Here is a 15316-nt window from a genome sequence, read left to right as displayed (position 1 = left end):
AAAAAAGAGGTCTGGGGAGATGGCTTGGTGGATAAAACACTTGCTGCACAGTCTGATGGCTCCTGTTCAAATCCCCAGAACTCACATAAGCTGCAGCTGCATGTGGCTGCCCACCTGTAAGTCCAGGGAAAAGAGAGGAAGATGAGGCCGGACTGGTCCTACCCACCAGCGTTAGCTTCAGCTGGGAGATCCTGTCTCTACAGAGGTGGAGAGCGATGGAGGAAGCCAGCCCCATGCCTCCCCACACATGCATGTGCACATGTTCACCTCCACACACATGAACATGCATGCATACACATAGACATGCGCAAAAAGGAAAGGCTCTTGTAGGTGCTTTCATGGTGATAGCGTCTTGAATTCAGCTTTTAAAAACTTCCCTTACAATGCAATCTTGGCAGAGATGAAAAACTTAATATCAAGAGCGGCTTTTTACATGATTGCTCTGTGAGATCAGGATGGAGATCTGCAAACAAGCTCTGTTTGCTGTCACCTAAGAAGTTGCCGTCACCTTACTTTGGGCAGCTTGTTTCCTGAAGTCTGAAGAAACAATGTTTCTCTTTTTTTAGAAACAATGTTTCTTACACAGTTACACTGCACTGTATAAGAAACAATGTTTACGTTTCTTACAGTTACACTGTAGGGCTGCATTCGGAAGGAGCCTGTCACCCAGTTCTTTCCAAGGGCTCCAGGAGGGCATGCCTCCAAGACCAGGCCTGTGCCTTTGCATGTGTTGTTGACAGCTGTGAGCTATAGACCGCCCTCCCTTCAGAACCCCTGCTAAATGGGACTTGTAATCCCCTCCCCACCCACGCTCTTACTCCCTAGGGCAAGAATGTTGACTCCTGCTCTTCATCACCTGTCAGAATCCATCCTCCTGTCACTGGCTTATATGGACAAGTCGGCCCAGGGTCATGTGACCTTGGGTTGCTAAAAACAGCTCCATCACCCACTCCGAACCAGGGTCTGAAACAATGTCCTCCATAGAGAGAACCATAAAGGACACTTGATCGCGCAGCCCGTGGAATTATTTCCAGGAAACACTTGCAGAAGCCGTCCGGGAGCTCCCGTCCCTGGCAGCACTCTCAGGGACGGCCAGGAAATGAGCGCTTCTTTGAATTACAAGTCTTTCTCCAAAGAGCAGCAGACCATGGATAACTTGGAAAAGCAACTCATCTGTCCCATCTGCCTAGAGATGTTCACGAAGCCTGTGGTCATTCTCCCCTGCCAGCACAACCTGTGCAGGAAATGTGCCAGTGACATCTTCCAGGTAGGTTTGTCTGCAATTTGGAGGGTGTGGAGCGCCCTCCATCCTGTGTCAAAGGTTTGAAGTCAAAGCCGGTTCCCTTAGAGCGCTCTTTGAGGCTGTTTCCCCAGGTTTGGCTGCCAAGTCCCTTCCCGCTTCCAAATCCACTTGTGTTTTAATTCTAAGAACCATATTTGTCGTTAGTAAAACAAAACAGAGGCACCGAACCTGTTTAGAAATTGAAAATGAGTTACCGGCCAGGGTATGAGTGTTGGAACGTCTGGTTGAAACTTGGGGTTATGAAAACACAGGATAGACAAGTGCTTATTGCTCACTTAGGTTTGGCTGTGGATCGGGGGTGGGGGTGGGGACAGGTTTCAGGACCACTTGCAGGAAGCTGAGGAGTTCATATTATTGTGCCTAGTGTCAGAGAGTGAAAATAGTCTCCAAAAGGCTCCCGTGGCATTACTCAGTTCCTTTTTTTTTCTTACTTGGCAAGAACAGGCCTCTAACCCGTACTTACCCACGAGAGGAGGGACCACTGTGGCGTCAGGGGGCCGGTTCCGCTGTCCCTCCTGTAGACACGAGGTGGTGTTAGACAGACACGGGGTTTATGGACTTCAGAGAAACCTGCTCGTGGAGAACATCATCGACATCTACAAGCAGGAGTCCACCAGGTAAGAGCGGTTCCGAGAGCCAAGCCTGCTGGCGGCTTTGTCTGTTTGCTTTCAGCTCAATGAATCGATGCATTACATTGTTCTTTAAATGGCTTTTTACTGCCAGTCCTTCCCAATGAGATAGAGGTGCTCACGGAGGAGAGAAGGAAGCTGGTGAGCCTGCTTCTGTGCCATCAAAGGTGGTCATGTTGGAAGACGTGTCCTGCCACCCACAGCCTTGCATTACCTTCAGTTTAGACATATCGATACACTGTAGACTCATTGTAAGTCCAGATCCTATGTTACAGAAAAACTCTAGTACAGACATGTATATAAGGCAAGAAACATCAATGCCCCTAATACCCCAGGTCCCAGTTGCCTTGCCCTAAAGTTGTCTAAACAACAACCTTACCAATTCAAACACCCTGACATCCTCATTTGTCCTAATATTGATTCTACAGAATGCTCAAGGCAAGAGGTAACGCTGGTTTTCAGGAACTTCATCTACAGAAATGGGAGAGGAAACAAACTTCCAGCTGTTTCCCTACGACTGCTTAAACTTAGCACCCACTTGCTGAGTGATTGGCGTGTCGTATGTATTCATTCACTGAAATATTTGTAAAGGCTTCTTATCATCACACCACACAGGTCACACCGTTCCTTCCCTAGAGTTTATTCCTAGAAGGCACAGTGTGAAGAGCCCTCTCTCAATCCTGCATGGGTCATTTGAGTTCAAAACCTCAGCATCCGTATGGAGATCATGCAGAAATGGGGCACGTGCTTATGGAACATCTGCAAGGCTGCAAATGCCATGCGCCCTTTGCGGGAAAGTTGTTCCGTTAATCTAACGTGTAATTATTGCAATTATTATACCCATTAGTTTCTGCTTAAGATTCAGGGCTAAATCAGCTAGCACTAGGCTATAGATGGAACAGGGGGGAACTGCTGAGGGCATATTGTGGCCACCTGTCTCCCTTGCGTCCAAATCTTTTGACAAGAAGGAAAATGGTTACCAGAGTTACGAATCTGATCCCGTTGTATTTCATTGTGTTAAAATTCAATAGAGGTATCCCAATGGGTACATCCATAAAATGCTCCCATGTCTGGGGCTCGGGGAACATTGCAGAAGAAGGGGTGGAAAGACTCGAAGAGCCAGCAGGTCATGGAGTTTGCTGTGAGACTGTGTCAGAAGCTACACACATAGCTGCCCCCCCCCAGCATGATTGCCTAAACATGAACTGAGCGAGGACAACAAGAAGAGACATGCCAAAACGGGTTGGGAAAGACCACAAGGCTTCAGATCACAAAGAACCACAGGCGACGAAGAGTTGTTGAAAGTGGGAGAAATCATCCTTCCCAGCAAAGAGTGCACAAATTGGTACCCAATTCCAAATGGTTAGTCCTGAAAACATAAAAAAGTAATATATAGATTGAGCAGGTTTTATTTAGAAATATATATATATATATATATGTACATATAGGCACATAATGGCAATTTAAAAAGTGGTCATGAATTTGAAAGAAAGGAGGAGTAGATAGGAGGGCTTGGAGAGAGGAAAGAAAAGGGAGAAATAATGTAATTATATTATAATCCCAAAAATAAAAAAATGGAGCTGCACGTTGTCTCCTTATGAGATTACCCTGGCAACTAATAACCAGACAATTTTTAAAGGGCATTTATGTGGCTATGGTTTCAGTATCACATACAGTGCCTTTCCAGAACAGGGCCCCTGCAATGCTCGCTCCTTACACAGCACAGAGAATGCCCCGCTGACAGGCTTCTGGGTTCTATCTATTGCTGTTATTTTTCTGTCTCACTGCTCACCTGGTGGGAACTCCATACATGACTGTAACAGCATTTGCTATGAAATCTAGAGGACAGGAAGTATTAAAGCTTGTTGTGTTAGTCCAACTACAAGACACAGCCTGTCTCACCATAAAGTCAGCCTGATGCCCCTTGAGAGGATGGGGAACAAACTGTACAAAAACAATGAGTCAAATCTCTACCACTAAGCAAGAGCCAACTGGAAGACTGATAATTTTGTGATTATAAGATTCTTACATCGTTTCTTAAACTCACGTCGCTTTTGGGTGTTTTTATGTGGTACTAGTTGGCACGAAGGGCTTAGTCACATAACTTAGCTGTTCCTGAAGTTTGTAAGTCTTATCAGACTTGAACCCCAAGGCTTGGGATATACTAGATGACCTTAGAATAACCTTTGGCACACAGAATAAGCTAACCCCAGCTCTAGTCTTTGGCAGTGTCAACAGAAAGGGAAAAGGCTACCGTGATGGACTTTGAAGTATCATTCGACTCTGGCCTCTTACAGAACAGCTGGGGTCTTGACAAATCCTGGCCTTAGCTAGCATTCTGCATGGTGATGCTCTGTCCACAGTCTGGGTCGGGCAAAAGAAGCCACTAGCTTGGTTAATGTTATCATTGAAAATAGAGATTAATTTGTTGCTATTATAAGCAAAATGGCTTTGTATTGTGTGTTAGACTCTATTCAAGTGCTTTACCTATGAATTAGGTGTTCCCAATAGTCCACTGAGGAGGGTTATATTATCCCTTTAACAAAATTTTTGAATGCTTATGCATGTGTGTGTGCGCGCGCATGCGTGCACATGCGTGTGTGAGATATGCATGTGTGCAGTGTGCATGTTCATGTGTGGGCAGGTGTATGTGCATGCGTGTGTGGAGGTCAGTAGTTGATCAGACGTTCCCCTCTGTTACACTCCACTTTATTTTCTTTTCTTTTTTTATTTTTATTTTTTTTGGTTTTTCGAGACAAGGTTTCTCTGTAGCTTTGGTGCCCGTCCTGGAACTAGCTCTTGTAGAGCAGGCTGGCCTTGAACTCACAGAGATCCGCCTGCCTCTGCCTCCCTAGGGCTGGGATTAAAGGCATGTGCCACCACCGCCCAGCTCCACTTTATTTTTTAAGACAAGATCTGTCACTGGAACGAGAGCACAGCTGGCTGGCAAGACGGCTTCTCCTTGGTGTCACCTGGGTTAGGATCACAGGCACAGGCCACCACACTGTTTGTTTTTAAGGATACTTAGAATCAAATGCATGGCAAGTACTCTATTGACTAATATATTTCCCAGCCCTTTTGAACTGCTCCAATAGGAATGAAATACATAAACACTTTAATTTTTAGAGAGTCTTAAGCAGGACTACAAGGCCTCTAGTAAGGGTTGTTCCCGCCTTTCTGTCGCATGCCCTAAACTGTCACTCCCCAAATGCAATTACTTTTAATTCTCCTAGCTACTTCCTGCTGCTTGCCACCAATGATAATTGTGTTACTGGTTTATTTTTGAACAGCATTTTTAGATTTATTTACTTTATGTGTATGAGTGTTTTACCTGTGTGCATGTATGTGTACTATGTTATGTGCCTGATACCCATAGAGGCCAGAAGAGGGTGTCAAATCCCCTAGAACCAGAGCTATGCATGGTTAGGAGCTACCATGTGGATGCTAGGAACCAAACTCTGGTCCTCTGCAAGAGAAACAAAGTGTTCGTTTAACCACAGAGCCAGTCCCACCCCGTGTGTGTGCTGCTATGTTTCTATCTCCTGCTTTTGTTTCCAATGTTAGGGATAGGGGATCCCTCTCACTGCCGGCTCCTACTCTCTACTTGGGAATTCCTTTTTCTCCCTCCAGGGTTGGCTCTCTTGGACCCGCGTCTTATCTGTCAGCTTACACTGCTGCTTTTATGGACCACATTTCCATATGCAATCTCTTAAAATGTCCCCTGAGTCCCTCTTTATAGCCACCCACCTTCACAATAGCCCATAGAGGTTCTGCTAAAGATTTGGGCTGCAGTTCTCAAAACTTCCTGGGACTCTAGGCTTCTGATAGGCTTCTGTCCAGCAGGCCATCAGCAGAAATGCAACTGAAGAAAGTCACTTCGGTTTTGTATAGACATTTCCAATTTTCAGCATTTGGCTGACCTCTCCTACTTGCCGCCATCTTACATTTGTGTATATTACTTTTATATATTTTTATTTCCTCGATCTCTTTTGGGAGGTTCCCACAGGAGGCACGAAGAGCCGCCTCTGCTCATTCTGCCACATTGAATTAGAAGACACTTCGTTTTATTCCCAGATGGATGAAAACTGGTTTAATAATGCATTTAAGGCCATACATACATGCATGCATCCAGACATGCAGAAGTTGGAATTAAGCATTCAGATCACCTTAACGACACCAGGACTAACTGAACTTCCTCATCAGATGACCTTAATACAATGGGACTGGCTGAACTTCCTCACCAGGACTTAATGTCCACTCCTCAGTAAACACTATGGCAACCCCAGCAACCTAGGAGACCAGAGAGAATAGCTATAGGTGCCCATAGTACTGAACAGTGAGAGGCTACTTCCAGCCTTCAGTACTGAGCCCTGAACCAGAACTGTGTGCTCAGCCACAGCCACCAGAAAGTATTTACATCCTCCATTCTCTGTGCCAAACTTGTTTCAGGTCTGTTATTCGGTGTAAGTGGTCCATAGGTTTTACTTATTTAGAAGAGATTGGTGCCTCTAGGCCCATGTTGTTCCTAAAAGAAGCAAAAACAAAACAACAAAATTACTAATAAATAAAGGAAGTATTGTGGAAAAATGAGTAAATTGTATCATGAACAAAAATAAAATATAACCTTCTAGCTGTTTCCACATGTTCAATAACCGTGCTTTCTGCATCACCTGAGCTCTGTGATATCACATCCCTACAAGCTGGCCATGGTGCCCTCAGGACATGGGGAGGAAAGCAAGCCTGTGGGAGGCGGGGAGGTTCCAGCAGATATGCACCAGACTGCTCCAGCAAAACCGCAGTTAACACCATGTGCAGGCATAGAGGCCAACTCAGAGCCGGCAGAGGCCAACTTGTGACTCCCGCTCTCAGATAACCCCGAGTCCCAGCTGATGCTGGATTCCCCACTTTCAGTTTCTTCTCGATTTTATCAGCCATTCATCAAACACCTGTTTCAGCTGCACTCCTTTGTGTGGGAAGCGCTGCTCTAGGCACAGGGTGTACAGCAAAAGAGAAGACCACCGACTGCGGCTCACCTTCTGGTGGAGGAGGAGACAGGCCTGGGAAGGGAAGCAATCTGCCCGTTGATGGCCATGCTTTCCGACTTGAGTACCAAAAAAACGGGTGAAGCGGGAGGCCGTCGATTTCATGAACGTATACAGCTTCAGGACCAGAGAGAGATTCCTCTTGCAAACACTAGGTTCCAAAATCTTGGACCTGGAATCTCATGAAACTTCTTTACAAGATCTAGAGCTTTCCCAACATTTATTTCTGCCAGTGTCCTGTATGTGACTTCTACCCAGTACAGTAGCGATGTAGCACCACACCCCCTGCCTTCTGGGTCTGGTACTGCAGCTACATGTAATCCCATACACCAGCACTGGGGTGCTCCATTACTTGGAGGCATGACTCACAGGAAAGAGTGTGTTTCACATTGCACTACATCTTTACACATCTGAGTGATATTTACATCACACAGTGTGCCTACGTAATCCACACGTATGCTTTCATGTGTTAATACTTGGAATTCTTATCACGGGTAATTCCCAGTTCAACTGCTCTATTACATTTTGATTTTTAGAAATACTGCCCATTACTTGCTAAAGGAATTCTTTGTTTAGACAGCCCTGTGGGTTTTTTTAAGAAGGAGATTTCAACAGCAACTGAGGCGGAAAAAAAAAAAAAGTAGTACCAAATGGAACACGAGAGACTCTGGCATTCTTTTGGTCAGGGCTGGGGGTAGTCAGGGCTAGTGCGTTTGCAATGCTTGCCACCGGCCGGTGTCGATACATATTTATCTTCCTACCTCCCCCCAGGCCAGAGAAAAAGTCTGAGCAGCCCATGTGTGAGGAGCACGACGAGGAACGCATCAACATCTACTGCCTGAACTGCGAGGTGCCCACCTGCTCCCTGTGCAAAGTGTTCGGCGCTCACAAGGACTGCCAGGTGGCTCCCCTCACCCATGTGTTCCAGAGGCAGAAGGTAGGAATCTCACTTCTCCGCGCCGCCCCTTCTAAGCACCCGGAGCAACTGCGCATAGCCGAAACGGGAGCTCAGTGGAAGGCAGGCTGTACGTGGAAGGCCCCATGGGAAGGAGTCCTGTGGTTTCTCTCGTGTTCAATTCTCTCTGAGATTGAGGTGCTGGCCAGAGAGGGAGGATGCTAAGGTTTAGAACATGGCACAGAAGGACTGGGTGACTCTCTGTGACCTTTGGAGGTTGCTGAAGATACGTTGTGTTAAGGGGGCTGGTCTAGTGCCAGCTGCTAAAGATGACTCAGAGTTAAACTACAGCCAAGAAGTCGATGGTCTTCACTTTCCCCTAGAAGAATTTTGGTTGTTCATCAATATAGTGTTCCCGTGCCCTCACCCACGTTTCTCACCCACCCCTGGTATGGGAGAGTCACGACCATGGCACATAGTGAGAGAACACGGCTTGAGGTCTGGGCCTCCTGCCGGCCCCCAAGTGGCCTGGGCCAATGCTAAAAGGGACCCTTCGAATGTCCCTCTTCCAGGGACCGGATCTGGGCCTCCTCATTCTGAGCCTGTGCAGTCTCCTTACCAGCTCAGGGACTCTGCTTCCTGTGGCAGCAGTCTAGAACTCATGAGTCTATGAAGATAAAGGGGTACACGCGTCAGGGGGTCAGTCGCATCTTCTACTTAGCAATCACTGATTCCAATTCTGTCTCAAAGGCCAGAGCTGGAATCCGTTTGGAAGCCAGACTTGTGCGACACCTGTCGCAGCCAACAATCTCGCAACCAGCAACCTTGATTCGCTTTCGTTGCTGTTGTTTATTTTCAGCTTCGTTTTATTAACTTTGATTTGATCCCTCCTCTCCTTGCCCCCATGGCCTAGCATGGTACAGCTGTTTGGTATCTACTTTTGACTACTTCCCTCAGAGGCCCGGAGATCCACGGGATGGGCAGAGGGACGGGAAGTGGACTCCCACGCTTTTCCTCTTTGGTCAGCGTAGCTTCACATTCACTATAGGTTCTTTCCATGTTCACTTCTACATGTAGAGACGGCTGCAGGTTGCTGTTGTTGTTGTTGTTTTTGTTATTCTCAAGACAGCGTTTCTCTATGTAATCCTGGCTATCCTGGAACTCGCTTTGTAAACCAGGCTGCCTCAAGCTCACGTAGATTCAACTACAGTTTCAAATGCTTGACAACCAGGCTTACTAGGGTTTGGCCTAGACCCCTCCTTTAGTTCAGGTTCAAATTGGTTGTATGTCTTGCTCAATAACCTGGAGAAGTTCAGGCCAGAGGGCTAGGCTTCCCAAGTCCCCACTCAGTGCGCCTTGTGGCTCCATGTCTTAAGCAGGAAGAGAATAATACGTGTAGGGTTAAAAGAACACAAGAATTTTAAAGTTGTAACACCCTTGCTAAAGCCGGCCTCATTTTACAGCCTAAGTTTGTGCGACAGTCTATGAACATTTCTGCACTATATTAGCATAGGAGGATTGCAATATACATGTGCCCAATAGATAAATATTTATTGCATTTATTGCTCAAGTAAAATTAGTCCTGAGCTGCACTAGACAATTCATTCAAGTTCCCAATATTTGAGAAATATGTCACATATTTGAGTCTGTCACACCGTCCTAGATACGAACTGTTTAGAATTCTCCAGCTTCAATATACTATTTTTTATAGCTTATAATTGTTGTTCGTGTTTTTAACTGAATTCATGAAAACCATGGAACCTTGTCTCACACAGAGCCAGCATTTGCTTACAGTATCAAGAGGTTCCCAGGTTCCCCACGACAAGCCTCCACCTCAGTCTTTAGATGGGATTAATTACAATTCCTGGGCTTTGTATGAGTAGTGACTTAATTCACATCTAAATTAATAATGACAGAACATTCTGGCTTTCCTTGGCCATCTTCATCCTCAGACTTGTTTTCTGGGGCCAGAGGCCAGAGAGGCATCACTGAGCCACCCTGCCAGCCTAAATGGGAGATGTAGGTCACCAACAGCTTCTGTTCTTGGCCCACAGTGAGAATATGTCTCGTGAGAAATCCACCAGCTTGTTTGTGGGCTTGTTTACTCCTTAGGAATTAAATCCCCCGGAGGATAATGCTGGGATCAGCCCACGATCATCCAGACTAGGAAACCCCTAATAATTGGAGCCTGTTTTCTCTGCTAGTCGGAACTCAGTGATGGCATCGCTGTGCTTGTGGGAAGCAACGATCGGATCCAGGGAGTGATCAGTGAGCTGGAGGACACCTGTAAAACAATTGAGGTAGGTCAGCTGACTTACAGGGACTCAAAACCAGTCCTGATAGCCCTACAGGCACGTGGTGGTCTCAGTGGCACACTAGAGACCCCATCACAATGTTCCATTCTTCCCCTATAGAATGGCCTCCTCCCTGGCACTTAAGGGGACTTAGCTCACAGCTTGATGAAGTAGATTCTTACTATAGTTGTTATTCGGGCAGTAATAACTGTGTGTGTGCTCTTCCTCAGTCAACTCCTTTAGAAAGGTTAGCAGCAAGGCAATCAGTTGCCGGCAATGGAAGAGAACACTGTTGCTATTATTTAACAAGATTTCTTGGTGGAAACCCGGAACAGTCTTCGGAAATGCTAACAATGCTTCAGAGAGTCTTGTAAAGGCCTGAGCTGCACAGCTATGCCCTCATAACAGTCATCATGGGGGACCCCAAGGAGGAGAAAGATCTCCCCAGTTGTGGCTAGCAGGCTAGGGTACTAACCACTCAGCTTCCGGTGCATGGTTCTCATTGCTGCGTGCAAGGCCTCTCTCACGGCTTGTTATTTCCTTCTGTCCCCATTTCCTGAAGATAACAGTTCCGACAGATGCTGGATCGTCTCTGTGCCTTCTCATAAAATAGGTATTTTTTATGTATGTGTCTTAGTTACTTATGTATTATTTGTGAGAGATACCATGACCAAAACAGTTTATAAAAGGAAGCAGTTAACTGGGGGCTTGCTGAGAGTTTCAGAGATAGAGAGAGAGAAAAAGAGAGAGAGAAATTGAGACTGGGCCTGGTGTGGGCTTTTGAAACTTCCAAACCTACCCCCGGTGACACTCCTATTCCAACAAGGTCATACCTTCTAATCGTTGCCAAAATAGTTCTACCACCTAGGGACCAAGCATCCAAATATGTGAGAGCAAACCATCACAGCCTTTGAGTTTCTCAAATGTTACGGCATCGTGGCTTCTTTGCGTTTTGAACCAAGCATTTTGTTTTTAAGATCCATTTATGTTATTATAAGCATAAAAGGCAACAATCACACTTATTCTGCAGAGCTTACAGGCATGAAGATGCTTAGCACGGTACCCGGTGAGAAGTGTGTGATGCCATCACCTTCCTATTACCGAGGTCAAGTCTATTATTATAAGTTCAAGTCCATGTCCGAGGAGATGGCTTCAAGATTTCATTAGTTATCATTAGCCCATCTTAGATTTACACATCATTAAAATCAATTTCCTTTCTTCTCCACGCTCCTGTTACTGAAAAGATCTTTGGTATGTGGAGATTCACTTACAGAGGGAACATTTTTCTCCTGGTGAAGAGTGTAAACGATTCAGAAATGGGCAATGGAAACTGTTTTCTCTCTACTTATTTACAGTGAAGATCAGTCACTAGCCATGAATCAGCACACCAATATGAGGCTGCGTTGAGTTTGGTGTGTATAAATAGCCTGTTGCCTGTGTTGAACGAGGCAGTCTCTAGCCACCTCCTGGAACCATGGCGCCTCCCCAGAGATGTCTTTGCGGAGAGGCTGGCTTCCTGTCTGGGATAAAGATGTTAAAAGATGTGTGTAAAGTCCTGTGGACCACTGAAGTCTTGGGCGAGGGAAACAACTTCACCCTGGCTGTGTTTAGGAAGGACAATAGGTCACTGGTCACAGAGGCTAGCCAGGGTCTCAGCAGGAAACAACCATCTCTAGTTACGCTTGAGAATACGCCAAGAAAGTACAGGTTTAAAGCTAATTCAGCAGGAAGGGTTTAGTTAGGGACAGTATGGAGAGCAGCCGAGGTCAGAACCATCACCCGGTTCTCACTGGTAACATCACCATCTAATTCAGCATACTTTTCTAAGTCTTTCCACAGAGCCCTAGAGAAGGGTGTGCTATCACTCCTTCCGAGTCAGGAAGACAGTGGCTGTATTTAAAGTGTTCATCGTCACACCAGGCTTGGTGACATGCACCTCTAATTCCAGCCTCTCAGGAGGGTGAGGCAGAGGGATTAGAAGATCTAGACTAGCCTATATAAAAATAAAATAAAATAAGAATAAAAAGAGGCCGAGGAGAAAGAGTGATTTTCTAGCACACAAAGCCCAGTTCTTTGAGGAGAGATTAATCTACCCCCCCCACACACGTTTATTTCACGTTTATTTATTTTGTCTTATTAAGGAAATAAGATTTTTTTAAAGCACCATGAGCATAGGGTTATGCATATTGTATAGGATATACAGAATCATACCTGACCATGTTAAATGCCTACATCCATATCTAACCAGTACTTTCATGGGGGGAAATGCTAAAGGGCTAGGACCTTTAAGTAGCAGGACCGGGGTGAGGGGGTTGTTTGTTGTTTATTTGTTTGTGATAAGTTATCACTCCGTAGCCCAGACTGGCCTTGAACTTGTGGTAACGTCCTTCCTCAGCCTCCTAAATGCTGGGATTAGAGACATAAGCCATCATGCCTGGAAATTTTCAATGTCTTGCTTATGTATTCCTGCATTTCCCAGCTTTGTGAGTCCCATATTTTTAATAACTGGTACTACCAGGCGGGAATGAACAGATATAGTCACCAGGCAGGAATGAACAGATGTGGTAACACCAGGCAGGCAGGCAGGAATGAACAGATGTGGTCACCAGGCGGGAATAAGCAGATGTGGTCACCAGGTGGGAATGAACAGATAATATAGTCACCAGGTGGGAATGAGCAGATGTGGTAACACCAGGTGGGAATGAGCAGATGTGGTCACATCAGGCAGGAATGAACAGATGTGGTCTTGCCAGGTGGGAATAGGTAGATATGGTCACACCAGGCGGGAATGAGCAGATGTGGTCACCAGGTGGGAATGAGCAGATGTGGTAACACCAGACAAGAATGAACAGATGTGGTCAACAGGTGGGAATGAGCAGATGTGGTCACACCAGGTGGAAATAAGATGTGGTCACACCAGGCGGGAATGAGCAGACGTGGTATGGATAAGCATGGCTCTTTCTCGCCAGTTTAGGTGTTTCAGGTGGAGATGGAGGGGCTGCCTCAGAGCCACATGGATGGCTTTAACTATAATTCCTGTATTCTGTTTTAAAAGGGCTGCAATCAGGCCAACCTCCATCTTGTTCACCTGTAACCCAGAAAAGCCCTGATGTCAGGGTTGGCAACAGCAAGCATTATTTAAATGCCGCATGTCACTTAGCTCTCCTCACAGAAGGAATAATACAACAGACTGAGCATCATCTGGGAGACTCCAGAGCCTCGGCCAGTACAAAGCTATTTTAATGAGCAAGGGCACAGGTTGAGGGGGCAGGGGCTGAAGCCCAATCTGTGCATAAAGGTCCTACTTGTTCTTTTCCTAGAAATATTCTGGTCTGTGTTCATGTGATTGCTCTAAGTGTTTATAACTGGAGCCCTGAATGAGCGTGTGGACTTACTAACCTCATTCCTCTTAAGATGGTTCTTTGTTCAGTATTATTAACTTGATGTCTCTTTTTCTATTTCTTTTTTTGGGAGGGAGAGTGGAAGGGGACTTTGAAGTACTGTATCTCATGTACAGCTGCATGTCTGCAGAAGTGTCCAGATAAACGCTGGAGGAATGTGGCGGAGACACGAGTGGGTGGCAGAGCCACAGGTGCCCAGCGACAAGTGGCCAGGCTGAGGTTTTATCTTCAGGCTATTTTGGACGCAGAGCTCTGCTCCTTACATGGTGAGAGCAGCGGTTATCATCACTTCAGAATTTTCCCGTCATGCCTATAGCACAAGCCTAAACTGGGTCTGACGTTTTGTCTTACTTCGGGAGATGACATTCTGGAACCAGCTGGAAGGGAGCAGAGAATGCTGTAGCCTAAAGAACATCAGATGGATCTCCACATTTCTAAGTCACAGAGTCTTGGAGCTGTGGCGTCAGAGAGATACCATCAATTATCCAATCTGGCCTGTCACTACCATCACAAATCATCTTTTTAAAAACTGTCCCAAGATGAAGTGCTTCCCATAACTTTGAATAGTTGTAACTCGATGTTTCCTTTGGAGGAGTTGATGAAGGAGTTGGATCATACATTTAAGTATTCATTTCTCTAAACAAATGAAATGGAAATTTTTGGGTGAAGTCAAATATTTATAGATGCAAATTTTTATAGCCATTTGATCATCTTCCAAACCCCTATTTCCCAAGAATTTATTGAATGTCTCATTGTATTAACATAAGGCTAGAAAATAGCCATGTCCTAAACATAAAAGATGCCATGTAGTTGTTGTTTCTCCCTCTGTGGGAGATCTGCCACCCACTCCCAAATAAATACATGGAGACTTATTCTTAATTATAAATACCAGGCCTTAGCTTGGCTTGTTTCTAGCCAGTTTTTCTAACTTAATTTAAATTATCCCATTTCTCTTTGACTAAGCTTTGCCTCTGGGCATTTTACCTCTCTTTATTCTATATATCTTTCTTTCCTTCTTACACCTAGGTGGCTGGCCCCTGGCCTCCTTCTCTCCTCCTTCTCTCACTCTTCCCTCTTCTCATTCTCCTTTTCTTGAGCTTAGATTTCTCCTCCTATTTAGTCCCTCGGCCTGGCAGCTCCACATATCCCTTTCTCCTGCCTAGCTATTGGGTGTTCATCTCTTCATTAGACCAATCAGGTGTTTTAGACAGGCAAAGTAACACAGCTTCACACAGATAAACAAATGCAACATAAAAGTGTGCAACACATCTTCGCATCATTAAACAAATATTCCACAGCACAAACGAGTATAACATATCTTAAACTAATATTACACAACGACACTGAATTTTGGGAAATGCTTATTCTAATAGAGTATCTAGACAGTTAATCAAACGTGCAACATTAATTTTGTAGAAAAATAAGTACTTAGGAAGGAAAACTGAACCACGAAAAATCCGACCATTAAGGATGAGGAGATAGCTCAGTTGGTGAAGGGTGTGTCGTGTCAGCATGAAGACCCAAGTTTGATACTCAGAATCTATGTAAGAGAACCCTGGAATGAGACACACACTTGTAATCATAGTGACAGAGGAGGCAGGGAGACATATGTTCTTGGGGCTTGCTAGCCAGACAGCTTAGCATAATCATTGTTTAGGTAAAAGACACTCTATTATTTTTCCATACAAAGCTTCTTTTTTTCAATTGCTTGTCCAGTTTTAGCAAATGTGTTTGAGGTGTGCTTGTGTGAGT

The 15316-nt window shown here is 45.3% G+C and overlaps 1 protein-coding gene across 3 annotated transcripts in view; it reads left to right on the top strand.

Moving 5' to 3' along the window:
• The first annotated feature begins 989 nt into the window (after positions 1-989).
• The window catches only part of Trim55 (tripartite motif containing 55), a 34725-nt gene continuing 20398 nt past the window's right edge, over positions 990-15316 (top strand). For all 3 annotated transcript variants that reach the window (XM_005361899.2, XM_005361898.2, XM_005361897.2), the window contains exons 1-4: positions 990-1267; positions 1748-1920; positions 7746-7911; positions 10074-10169. In XM_005361899.2, the coding sequence (XP_005361956.1) occupies positions 1100-1267; positions 1748-1920; positions 7746-7911; positions 10074-10169 (603 nt within the window). In that variant the 5' untranslated portion in view covers positions 990-1099. The remainder of the gene's footprint in view (positions 1268-1747; positions 1921-7745; positions 7912-10073; positions 10170-15316) is intronic.

The sequence above is a fragment of the Microtus ochrogaster genome, linkage group LG5 (assembly GCF_000317375.1).
Source record: "Microtus ochrogaster isolate Prairie Vole_2 linkage group LG5, MicOch1.0, whole genome shotgun sequence".
NCBI classification, from domain to species: domain Eukaryota; kingdom Metazoa; phylum Chordata; class Mammalia; order Rodentia; family Cricetidae; genus Microtus; species Microtus ochrogaster.
This window is presented reverse-complemented; position numbering and strand designations above follow the sequence as displayed.